Below are 12,670 nucleotides of genomic sequence, written 5' to 3' on the forward strand. Positions count from 1 at the left end.
GTCGCTTCTGACCGACCAATAGCAGGGATAGGAGGGGTGGCACCCCCCTTATATTCCAGGTCACCAGAGACCCGTATGACCTGGAATCGCCAGTCTGAATTGACCAGCAATTTGGTCTCAGGATCCCCCTGGGAATTTGCACGAGATGACTGCTGATCGACATCAGCAGTCATCCCGGTCCGGGGACCGAAATGCCCACGGGCGTACAGGTACGCCCTGGGTCCTTAAGTACCAGGGAGCCAGGGCGTACCTATATGCCCTGGGTCCTTAAGGGGTTATTCAGTAATAAAAAAACAGAGCAGATTTCTTCCAAAAAAAGCACAACACTTGTCCTTAGGTTGTGTGTGGCATTATAATTTTGCTCCATTCACGTCAATGGAACTGAGCTGTAATACCACACACAACCTGAGGACAAGTGTTGTTCTGCTTTTGGAATAAATAGGTTATTTCCTTCTATTCTTGGATAGCCCCTTAAACCCCTTAAGGACCACTGGTTTTTCCACTTTCATTTTTTCCTCATCACATTCTAAAAATCATAACACTTTCAATTTTGCACCTACAGACTCATATGAAGGCTCATTTTTTTGCACCATCAATTGTACTTTGCAATGAGATCAATAATTTCACCACAAATTTTATGGCAAACCCAGGCAAAATAAAAAACACCATTTTGTAAATTTTAGGGGCTTCCGATTCTACGCAGTGCAATTTTAGGTTAAAAGGACACCATATGTTTATTCTGTAGGGCCATACGGTTACAAGGACACCCAATTTATATAGGTTTTTCTTTATTTTACTACTTAAAAAAAAATTATAACTACATGCACCAAAATTAGCATTAAACTAAAAAATTAGTTAAAATTTTGACCCCTATAACTTATTTTTCTGTATACGGGGGTGATATGATGGCTAATTTTTTGCACCGTGATCTGAAGTTTTGATTGGACATTTTGATTACTTATTATACATTTTTTTAGTGTATACAAAGTGACCAAAATAAGCAATTTGGGAATTTATTTTATGTGTACGCCATTGAAAGTGCAGATTAGTTAACATTATATTGTTATAGTTTGGACATGCAGATGCGGCGATACCACATGTTTATTTTTAGTTAAATTTTTTTATGGGAAAATGGGGGTGATTCTAACTTATTTAGGAATGGGTTAAATTACATTCATTCACTTTTTAAACTATTTTTACACTATTTTTTTTTAGTCCTCATAGGGGACTATTACTTGCAATCCTTTGATTGCATACACTGTTCAATGCTATGCCATAGAATAGCACTGATCAGTGTAATCTGCGCTCCATTGTTCCAGCCTGGATCTCAGGCTTGGAGCAATCAAACGACGATCGGACAGTGTGGAGCAAGTTAAGGCGATTCCCGCTGTCCTCTCTGCTGTTCGGGATGTTCACCGTGGCAGTCCAGAACCACTCCGCTGAGCTAACCGGCATTGATTTTTCCAATTTTAGATGCCTAAAGGGTTAATACCGGACATCAGCCCGATCATCGATGTCAGGTTTTAGCCACGGGTCCTGGGTGCTGATAGCTTCTGAGAGCGCTTCACATTACGGGAGCAGGCCACAGACGTAAATATACATCTGTAGTCGTTAAGGGGTTTAAAGCCACTATTCCTGGAGGTCTAGAATGGTTTAGGGATTAACATCGAATATACTATTTTGATTCAGTGTAGAAAATCAGTTACTGGAATTTAGTGGTCTAGGACAGTACTATGGCACATGAGGAACTCATCAGGGTTGTAAATGGGGAAAAATAAATCTCTTGGTAGACTAATGTGATGAAAAACATGGAGGGGAACCCTCTGCTTAGTTTGTAACTGCTTTCCACTTAAGTTAAGATATAAGATATTTAGTGTATCTCTGTGTAGACTGTGTGTTCCTTACCGGAAGGACAACTAATTATAGATACCAAAATAGAGAGAGAGAGGGCAAATTAAAACAAATCTATATGGAATCCTATATTCTAATTATTTTTTAAATCTACCTTACCTTCGTATCTAGTACTGACATAATCCTTTCCTTGGCTTCTTTCACATTTTCTTTCTTGCCAGATACCTTTATATGTGGGTCTGTAAAAACAAAGAAAAATCATTTATTGGGACCAATGACAACCAAAAATTTAAAATGGTGATATATACACACACACACCATATATATATATATATATATTAAAATGATTATAAAAACATGTAAGCATGCTGCAGATAAAACTCAATGTGGGGTAAATTATCATTTGCTCAGTTTCTTGTGCTATGTGTATGTTGCTAAAGATATTAAGAGACTGTTTTCCCAGTGCCTAGTTTAACAATAGGCAAACCATTAGTTACCATTAGTTGGACGTCTCCTCTATTTCATAGGTTGTGAGCTGATTATATAAGTAGTACATAATCCATATGACACACCATCTCTTGATATAGAGTACCTGTGGTCTCTATAAAGTGATCTATGGGCAGCTCAGAATGTTGTGTGCAAAGCAAAATATAATTATAGATTCCCCCCACTTAATCTACCAAATACTAGAGCTTAACTTGTAGATAGGATGGGTAACTTCTTTGTGCTCTGTCTATTGAAAGCAACTTTATATGATTTTACCATATATTAAAATTAATTTTATTTAATATTGATAGAAAAATATCAATAACTGCACAATACACCATAAAATAAATCTCCTAGCAAAAAGCATGATGCTGCAAATGAGCCATGAAAAAAAGCATTTTGTGGAAATTAAATAATGTCAAATTGTAAATTCTCGTGGCTTAGAATCAAGAAGAAATTACAGAACATGAAAAACAGGATTTAAAATAGTAGAGACATTGGCCTTGGTGACTGATATGCAGAGCGCTGCATAATAGTTTGACCAGAGGTTTTGATGTTGTTGAAGAGCAACAAGCTTGTATTCCAGAAAGTATTTAAAAGCAATTTATCTGTTTAGTGATTGAAAACAAAAATAAATAAAGCTCCCACTGAAGTCCATAGAACCTTACTGTACCCTCATAGGTCTGCAATTTCATACAGAAACATGTAGATTTCATACAAATCAGAAAACATATTGTAGCAAGCTTAGTTACATGCTGTATGTACTGAGGCACTATTTGAGTCACACATGGAGATGTGCAGCAAACTCGACATAGAGGTGTGGCTTAATAGAAGGGAGCCATAAAAGTAGCATGGCACGAGATATGTACACCCAAAAAAAGCACACATCTCATTTAAAACATCTCTCTAATGATGGTCCCAGTGCAGAATATAGGTGAAAAATTCAAGGAAACTTCTGCATACAAGACTTGCTCCAAGGCTTTCTCAATCCAGAGACATATTTGCAAAAAGTATTTGCAAGTCTATGGGACTTCTGGCAAATCCATCTTCAGATCGCGATAGTCTCAGGCTCAGAAGTTGCTGCAAATTTTAAATACATACCCTGCCACCGGGACCATCATTAGAGGCATGCTTTAGTCATTTATTGCTCAAAAGTAAGCAATCCAACAAACTGACTATACCGTTAACTTAAATCCACTTTACTGAAAGTCATACTGAAGTTGAGAGGTGGTGGTCCTTTGTATCAGTTATAGGGGTGTCGTCCAGTGATTGACTGCCACTAAAAAAAATAACGGTTTTATAAATTTATGGAGAAAAAAAATTTTTGTTTAATTGGTCAGGAAGAGAATTTCACTTCAGACCACAACATTTCAGAGCTAAAACCTATGGCCAGCAGGTTATATGTCAGCCATATGGACCCACCAATATCATCTGGTTGACTGCAGTGAGAGGATTTCCAGGCACTGGGTGGAGATGGGCATTCATGTTCTGGGTAATTTGATTTCTTGTATCCAGATGCAATAATCCTGCACCATATCCGCCCTACTGATGATAGATTATCCTAACTGAGCTATAAGGAGGGTCACAAATTTACCGCTTTCTAGCACTGTTCTACTTTAGTTTCTACAATATTATTTGGTATAACACTATGAACCCACTATAAAGCCATATTGTAAACCATGTATCTACTGCCAAATATATGAGCGAATAGTGCTCCGTTTTTGTATGCGCAAGTCTGTATCTACACAATACCAACAGCCGATTTAATACGATTCAAGAGACTTGCCTTCTACTTTACGAACAGAAATACAGGAAGGTGGGGCAAAATTGGAGCTGGCTAATGTGAAAAAGATTCCAAGACTTAAAATGAATAAAATAAATTCGTTCTGCATACCAGCTTATACTATGCAGTGCAGAGCCGTAAAATGGCATAAAGAGAGTAACAGGCCAGGATGAAGCATCCTTTCCCAAGACATTCTGGTAATGAAAAGCAGAAGCGGAATTTTTAAATGGCAAGATCTTCCAGTATGAATTATTCATAACGTGAGCCTAAAACACAGTTTTTAAAATTCCTTGGTGTATTCTTTATGTAGTTGGCCATTTGAAGTAATTTAGTCTAGTACATATTGGGAACCTGTACAAAGCGACATGCTCTTTCCACTTGAGTTTTAAGTACTTAGATCCTATTTGCCAGGCGACGCTTACAAGAATGTATAGACATTTCACACATGTCGGCAAAAAATTCTAACGGTTGAATAAAGATAAATCACTTCGACGTCAAAACACAAGAAATATTTATAAGTGCTTAGAAACTTGCCACATGTGTTTCATTTCAAGGAATGTTATTTAGAGAGTTAAATGTCAGGTATTATGTACAGCATTAATAACACCTATACTTATGGAACACTGTCCCTTTTAGGCTTTGACACTTTAGATTCTTTAAAGAACAAAAATGCCGGGAACAATTTGGATAGTTTTCCTGGAAATTATTTATAATTATAAAGTTTAAAAGCAGCTTTTTTTTTTTAGTTTTTCTTGCCAATATCACGAACAACCACCATCACAAGTTGTACAGTGCCATTTGTTTCATGCCAGCACATCTGCATGTATGTGTTTCATTACTTTAATTTGGTCATGTGATCACTAGATTAACTGAAAGTTAAAAGGAAGTCCAATCCCGGGTCAGCTGACTTCCTGTAAACTACATAATGAAATAACCTTCTAGAATGCCTCACCTGGCTCACAGATCTGTATACTATGGCTATTTCTTGGGATGCACCAAAAGGGAAGTTTTGGGCCGAGACCAGAAATTAAGTCTGTGCTTGGCCAAAAAACGAAACTGAAAATGCATTGCCCAGTCCACTTTTTTCAATGTAGTTTGTGTAAAATTGTATTATCAGAATTTTTAAGTTACTGGTGTACCGTACTTGAAGGTGACACAGGAATACACAGAAGGTATAGAAGGTACTGGCCGGGCTTGGAGCCACAGCACTGCCACTTTCATTGACTCCAGGACACACTATAGGGTTACACACCTATCTGATTAGTTGCTATGGGCAACTACTCTTTTTCCTCAGCATGTTCCGATAAATCTCCCTCTTAAATATTTTGATGGGAACTTTTGGGATGACTTTTTCTGCTACATTAACCCCTTAAGGAATCAGCCCATTTGGGCCTTAAGGATTTTTATGTTTTCGTATTTTCCTCCTTGACTTCTAAAAATCATAACTTTTATATTTTCATCCACAAACTAGTATAAGGGCTTGTTTTGTGTGCAACCAGTTGTCCTTTGTAATGACATCACTCATTTTACCTTGAAATGTATGGCGCAACCCAAAACATACTAATTGTGTGAGGAAATTGATAAGAAAACCGCAATTTTGCAAATTTTGGAAGGTTTTGTTTTCATGGTGTGCACTTTACGGTAAAATAGACATGTTTTCTTTATTCTGTGGGTCAATAAGATTAAAATGATACCCATGATTATACTTTATTATTATTATACCGCTTTAAAAAAATCCCTAAATTTAACCAAATGAGTGCATTTAAAACCCCTCTATTTTGCTGACCTATAACTTTTTCATTTTTCTGCAGATGCCGTGATCTGTATTGATCACTGCATCTGAGGGGTTAATGGCAGACATCCGCATGATCGAGGATGTCGGCCATTACCGGCGGGTCCCTGGCTGCAATCAGCAGCCGGGACCTTCCGCGCATGACCCGAGCATCGCTCCGATGCTCGCGGTTATGTATAGGATGTAAATGTACATCCTGATGCGTTAAGTACCACCTCACCAGGACGTACATTTAAGACCTGCGTCGTTAAGGGGTTAAGTGAACAAAAATCTGCAATTCTGTTTTTTTTTTTTTTAAACATTTACGCCATTGACCGTGTGGTTTCATTAACATTATATTTTAATAGTTCGGACATTTATGCACGCGGCGTTGCCAAATATGGCTATAGGGCATGCTGGGAGTTGTAGTTTTGTAACAGCTGGAGGCACACAGATTTAAGTTTTTTACTTCTGGACACTGCTCAATGCTATGCTATAGGAGCCTATAGCACAGCACTGATCAGTGTTATCAGCGCTCCATTACTACAGGCTGCTAAGGCCTGCATTATTGGAGTGCAGATCACACAGAACGAACGTGGTAGGGACCCTCCGCCCATCCTCTCAGATGAACGGGACCCTGTGGGTGTGCCGATCAGCTCCATTGAGCTATGGCAGATTGTTTTCAGCATTTTAGACACCGCGATCAACTTTGATTGCGGCGTATAAAGGGTTAATGCCGGACATCACATGGGTCAGTGATGTCCAGCATTAGCTAGTATGAAAAGAGCTCCGCTCCTGAGCTCACCTCATACGCCCGCCGCACGGCTGCGCAGTACATACAAGGCGGGCAGCCGTGTAAGGGTTAAGTCACCTCCTCCCAGCGCTCAGCACTGCTGGGAGGAGTGATCGTGGGCCCATAACGGAGGGGCAAAACCGCGCCACACGAGACCTAGGGAAGAGCCTGGACAATGCCGAACAGTAATAGCAATCTAAGGATTGCTATGTAATGTTTCCTATGGTGGACATATTATACTTATATTTATATATTTGGTATCGCCCATGTGCGTAAATGTCCAAACTATTAAATTATAATTTTAAAGATCCTGTACGGTGAACAGCATAAACGGAAAAAAAAAATAAAAACAAAGTCTGAAATAGCTTTTTGGTCACAAATTCTAGAATTTTTTTTAATAAAAAGTGATTAAAAAGTCACATACGCGGTGGTGGTAAGTGGTACCGATAAAAAGTACAGATCAAGATGCAAAACATGAGCCCTCACATACAGCCCCATACACTGAAAAATGTAAGTTATTTTAAAGGTACAAATTTTAAAGAGTTAAATAATAGAAAATACACATGGGTATCATTTTTATTGTATTGGCCCACAGAATAAAGAAAACATGTTTTACTGTAAAGTGTTCGGCATAAAAACTAAACTCTCTGGAAAGAAAAAATTTTATTTAGCAACTTTTGATTTCCCCACAAAATATTTTTTTGTTTGTTTGTGCCATACATTTAAGGGTAAAATTCAAGGCGTCATTACAAAGGACAATTGGTCAAAACCCCCTCACATGAGTTTGTGGATGGAAAAATTGACTCTTAGACGAGAAGGGAAAAAAGAAAAAAAATTAAACTGTCTTAGGCACCTTAACCCCTTAAGGATGCAGCCCATTTAGGCCTTAAAAACGTAAAAATAAAATTGTCTGCATCCTTGTTTTTTCCTCCTCGCCTTCAAAAAATCATAACTCTTATATTTTTATCCACAGACTAGCATGAGGGCTTGTTTTTTGCGCGACCAGTTGTCCGTTGTAATGCCATCACTCACTTTACCATAAAATGTATAGCGCAACCAAAAGAATACGATTTGTGTGGTGAAATTAAAAAGAAAACTGCAATTTTGCTAATTTTGGAAGGTTTCGTTTTCACGCCGTAAAATTTACGGTAAAAATGACATGTTCTTTATTCTTTGGGTCAATACGATTAAAATGATACCCATGATAACATACTTTTCTATTACTGTTGCGCTTAAAAGAAATCGCAAACTTTTTAACCAAATTAGTACGTTTAAAATCCCCCTATTTTGAAGACCTATAACTTTTTCATTTTTCTGTATAAGCGGCGGTATGAGGGCTCATTTTTTTGCGCAGTGATCTGTACTTTTTATTGATACCATATTTCCTTATATAAAATTTTTTATTCCAAATTATTATTTTTTATTAAAAATGGATTAAATGTTCTAAAAAAAAGCAGCAATTTTGGACTTTTATTTTAACGTTCACGCCGTTTACTGTACGGTATCATAAACATTTTATTTAATAGTTCAGATATTTACACACAAGCGGCGATACCAAATATGTATATACATTTTTTTTTACACTTTTTGGGGGTGAAATAGGGAAAATGGGACAATTTACGTTTTTATTGGGGGAGGGGGTTTTTCAAATTTTTTTACTTTTATTTTTACACTTTAATAGTCCCCATAGGGGACTATTTATAGCAATCTTTCGATTGCTAATACTGTTCAGTGCTATGTATGGGACATAGCACTGATCAGTGTTATTGGTCATCTTCTGCTCTGGTCTGCGGGAAGGCAGATTAGAGCAGAAGACGCCGTGAATTCAGTGGAGCCAGGTGAAGGGACCTCCATCTGCCTTGGTGGATGATCGGATCGCCGCGGCAGCGATACGGGCGATCATCCATTTTAAAGACCGCGATGCTGCAGATGCCGTGATCTGAGGGGTTAATGGCAGACATCCGTGGGATCGCGGATGTCCTTCATTACGGGCTAGTCTCTGGCTGCGATCAGCAGCCGGGACCTGACGCACATGATCCGGGCATCGCTCCGATGCTCGCGGTTATGCTTAGGATGTAAATGTACGTCCTGGTGCGTTAAGCACCACCTCACCAGGACGTACATTTATGTCCTGCGTCGTTAAGGGGTTAAAGGGGTACTCCGCCCCTTGACATCTTATCCCCAATCCAGAGGATAGGGGAAAGGATGTCTGACCGGCGTTCGTTTAGAGCATCGGGTGCAGCGCTGGAGACGCATGACGTCATGGCCGCACTCAGCTTGTGACATCACGGCCACACCCTCTCAATGCAAGTCTATGGGAGAAGGGGTGTGATGATCATGCCCCCTCCCATAGACTTGTATTGAGGGGGCGTGGCCATGACATCACAAGCAGGGCCTGAACATGAAGCCACGAGCCTCCGCCCCACATTGCAAGTCATCCGGTATGGAGCGTAGTTCGCTCCATGCACCGGATGTCTTGGGTGCTACAGCAGAGATCACAGGGGTCCCGCCCCTGGGTAGGGGATAAGATGTCTAGGGGCGGGGTACCCCTTTAAGGCCAAAATGGGCTGTATCCTTAACCTGTCCAAGTCAAAGGGAGTACATGAACGCCCTTGCATCCAGGTATTTAAGGACCGAGGCTTTACCGGTACGCCCAGGGTTTAAACCGTTCTCACGAGAGGAGAACACTTCAAACCCAGTGGGTCCCGGTTGCAGCCAGGACCCACGGTTAATGCCTTGTACCACCGAACGGGCCGATGCCTGGCGTTAACCCTTTAGACGCTGCAATCAAAGTTAATTGCGGCATCTAAAATGTAGGGTTAACAGTGCCGGTAGCTAAGTGGAGCTGATAGAGACATCCGCAGCTAAATCGCGAGTCCCGATCAGCTGTATGGATGGCGGGAGGGCCCTTACCTGTCTCCTCACCGTCCGATTGGTCCTCTGTGTAAAAAAAAAAAGTGTTAAGTTAATTAACTCCTTCCCTAATAAAAGTTTGTATCACCCCCCCCCCTTCTCCCATTTAAAAAAAATAAATAAATAATAATAATGTAATAAAAAATAAACAATCATATGTGGTACAGCGGCGTTCGTAAATGTCCAAACTATAAATTTAAGGTTCACTAAACCGCATGGTCGATGGAGTACACTAAAGTCCAAAACTGTGCATTTTTGATCACTTCATATACCATAAAAAAAACTAATAAAAAGCGATCAAAATATAATTAGTACCGACAAAAACTGCAGATCATGGAGCAAAAAATTAGCCATCATATAGCCCCGTATGCAGAAAAAATAAGTTATAGGGGTCAGAAGATGACAATTTTAAACACCCTAATTGTGGTGCATGTACTCATTTTTTTAAATTAGTAAAATAAAACATAAATTGGGTATCCTTTTGACCGTATGGACCTACAGTATGATTGAGGTCATTAACCCCTTGGGGATGGAGGGTTTTCCAGTTTTTGCACTTTCGTTTTTTCCTCCTTACCTTTTAGAATTTACAACACTTTCAATTTTGCAGCTAAAAATCCATATGACTGCTTATTTTTTGCGCCACCAATTCTACTTTGTAATGACAGTCATTTTACCCAAAAATCTACGGCGAAACGGGAAAAAAAAAATCATTGTGTGACAAAATTTAAGAAAAATGCCATTTTGTAACTTTTCGGGGCTTCAGTTTCTACGCAGTACATTATTCGGTAAAAATGACACCTTATCTTTATTCTGTAGATCCATACGATTAAAATAATACCCTACTTATATAGGTTTGATTTTGTCGTACTTCTGAAAAAAATCATAACTACATGCAGGAAAATTTATACTTTTAAAATGGTCATCTTCTGACCCCCTATAACTTTTTTATTTTTCTGCGTATGGGGCGGTATGAGGGCTAATTTTTTGTGCAGTGATCTGAAGTTTTTAGCGGTACCATTTATGTATGCCATTGACTATGCAGTTTAATTAATGATATATTTTTATAATTCGGACAATTCAGCACACTGCCATACCACATATGTTTATTTTTATTTACACCGTTTTTTTTCTTATTGGGAAAAAGGGGGTGATACAAACTTTTATTAGGGAAGGAGTTAAATGATCTTTATTCACTTTTTTTGCATAGGGGGCTATAACACTGCACACACTGATCTTTTACATTGATCAATGGTTTCTCTTAGGAAACTATTGATCAATGATTCTGCCGTTTGACTGCTCATGCCTGGTAGGGACCCTCCTGCTGTCTTTACAGCTGTTCGGAATGCTGCAATTTCATCGCGGCAATCCCTAAAAGCCCCCTGAGATAACCGGCAGTGCTTTACTTTCACTTTGAATGCTGCGCCTAAAGGGTTAATCAGTGCTGTGCACTATAAGCCACGGGTCCCCGCAAAGTTTGCTTTATGCCCAGGATGACTGGGGTGCCACAGTGGAGATCGCGGGGGGTCCCAGCGGCAGGATCCCCGCAATCAGACATCTTATCCCTTATTCTTTGGAAAGGGGATAAGATGTCTAGGGGCAGAGTACCCCTTTAAGGTCAAAATGTGGGCTTCATCCTAAAGGTGTTAAATATTACAGTTTTCACACTGGTCACTAGAGCAAGCACAACAGTCTGATAATACAATTGCCATAGTTTCACTTGCAAAATAAAAAATACCTATGTTAATCTATCTATATATCTATCTATCTATCTATCTCTATATCTATATCTATATCTATATAGCTCAACGTGTGTATGTATGTATGTATCACATCCAAACGGCTAAAGATATTAACATGAAACTTGGCACACGTTACTTATATGTCAACAACATAGGATAGGTGATTTAACCCTTACTCACCCCCATTTGCCAGGGGCAGGGTTTATGTTTAAAGTCCCATACAAGTCAATGGGAAATATATGTTACTGCATAACTTCCAAACGGCTGGAGATATTTCGATAATACTTGGTCACATGTTACTTACATGTCCACTTAAAATACAGGATAGTTAATTTAACCCTTAACTACCCCCATTTGTGAGGGTCGGGGTTTTTGTTTAAAGTCCCATGCAAATCAATGGGAAATATATGTTCCCACATAACTTCTGTACCACTGGAGATATTTCAATACCTGGTACACATATTACAGGACGGGATAGGAGGTCAGGATAGGAGGTCGGGATATGACGACAAATATATGAGGACAGGTTATGAAGTCAAAAGCTTCCTCCATTGTTTATTTTCCTCCCCAACAAGGATTAGGAACAAAATACCGGGCAACGCCGGGTACTCCGCTAGTTAATACTAAAAATGAGTTCTGCTGTATGTAATACAACAGAACCAATTTTCAAAAGACTTACTTTAAAAAAGGCATTTTCTCTGGGCAAACATGAAATTGACACAGGCTTTAAAGAAAACAAGTAATGAATGAAAGAAAGATATCATTAAGATAATACAGTTTACTTTACATAAAAAATGAAAAATTCCTTTTCACAGATGGAATGTTTAACTTTGGTGTGTCCAGACCACTACCCTACAGACTATTGACCTTTGGCTGATTAGTGTTGATTGGAAATTGGCCAGGGTTTTAAAGAGATACTAAAAATTATAAATTCGAACTTTTGCATTAACAGTAACCTCTTAAAGGGGTACTCCGCCCCTAGACATCTTATCCCCTATCCAAAGAATAGGGGATAAGATGTCAGATCGCCGCGGTCCCGCTGCTGGGGACCCCCGGGATCCCCGCTGCGGCACCGCGCTATCATTACAGCACAGAGCGAGTTCGCTCTGTGCGTAATGACGGGCGATACGGGGGACGGAGCAGCGTGACGTCATGGCGCCGCCCCTCGTGACATCACGGCCCGTCCCCTTAATGCAAGTCTATGGGAGGGGGCGTGACGACCACCACGCCCCCTCCCATAGACTTGTATTGAAAGGGGCGGGCCGTGATGTCACGAGGGGCAGAGCCGTGACGTAACGATGCTCCGGCCCCTGTACTGCCCATCATTATGTGCA

At 39.7% G+C, this 12,670-nt stretch overlaps 1 protein-coding gene across 8 annotated transcripts in view; it reads right to left on the minus strand.

The window, feature by feature from the left end:
- BICC1 (BicC family RNA binding protein 1) overlaps positions 1–12,670 on the minus strand; it is a 272,447-nt gene that overhangs the window by 50,027 nt on the left and 209,750 nt on the right. For all 8 annotated transcript variants that reach the window (XM_056529937.1, XM_056529940.1, XM_056529936.1 and 5 more), the window contains one exon: positions 2,011–2,090. In XM_056529937.1, coding sequence (XP_056385912.1) covers positions 2,011–2,090 — 80 coding nt within the window. The remainder of the gene's footprint in view (positions 1–2,010; positions 2,091–12,670) is intronic.

This window comes from Hyla sarda, chromosome 7 (genome assembly GCF_029499605.1).
Source record: "Hyla sarda isolate aHylSar1 chromosome 7, aHylSar1.hap1, whole genome shotgun sequence".
Lineage (NCBI taxonomy): Eukaryota > Metazoa > Chordata > Amphibia > Anura > Hylidae > Hyla > Hyla sarda.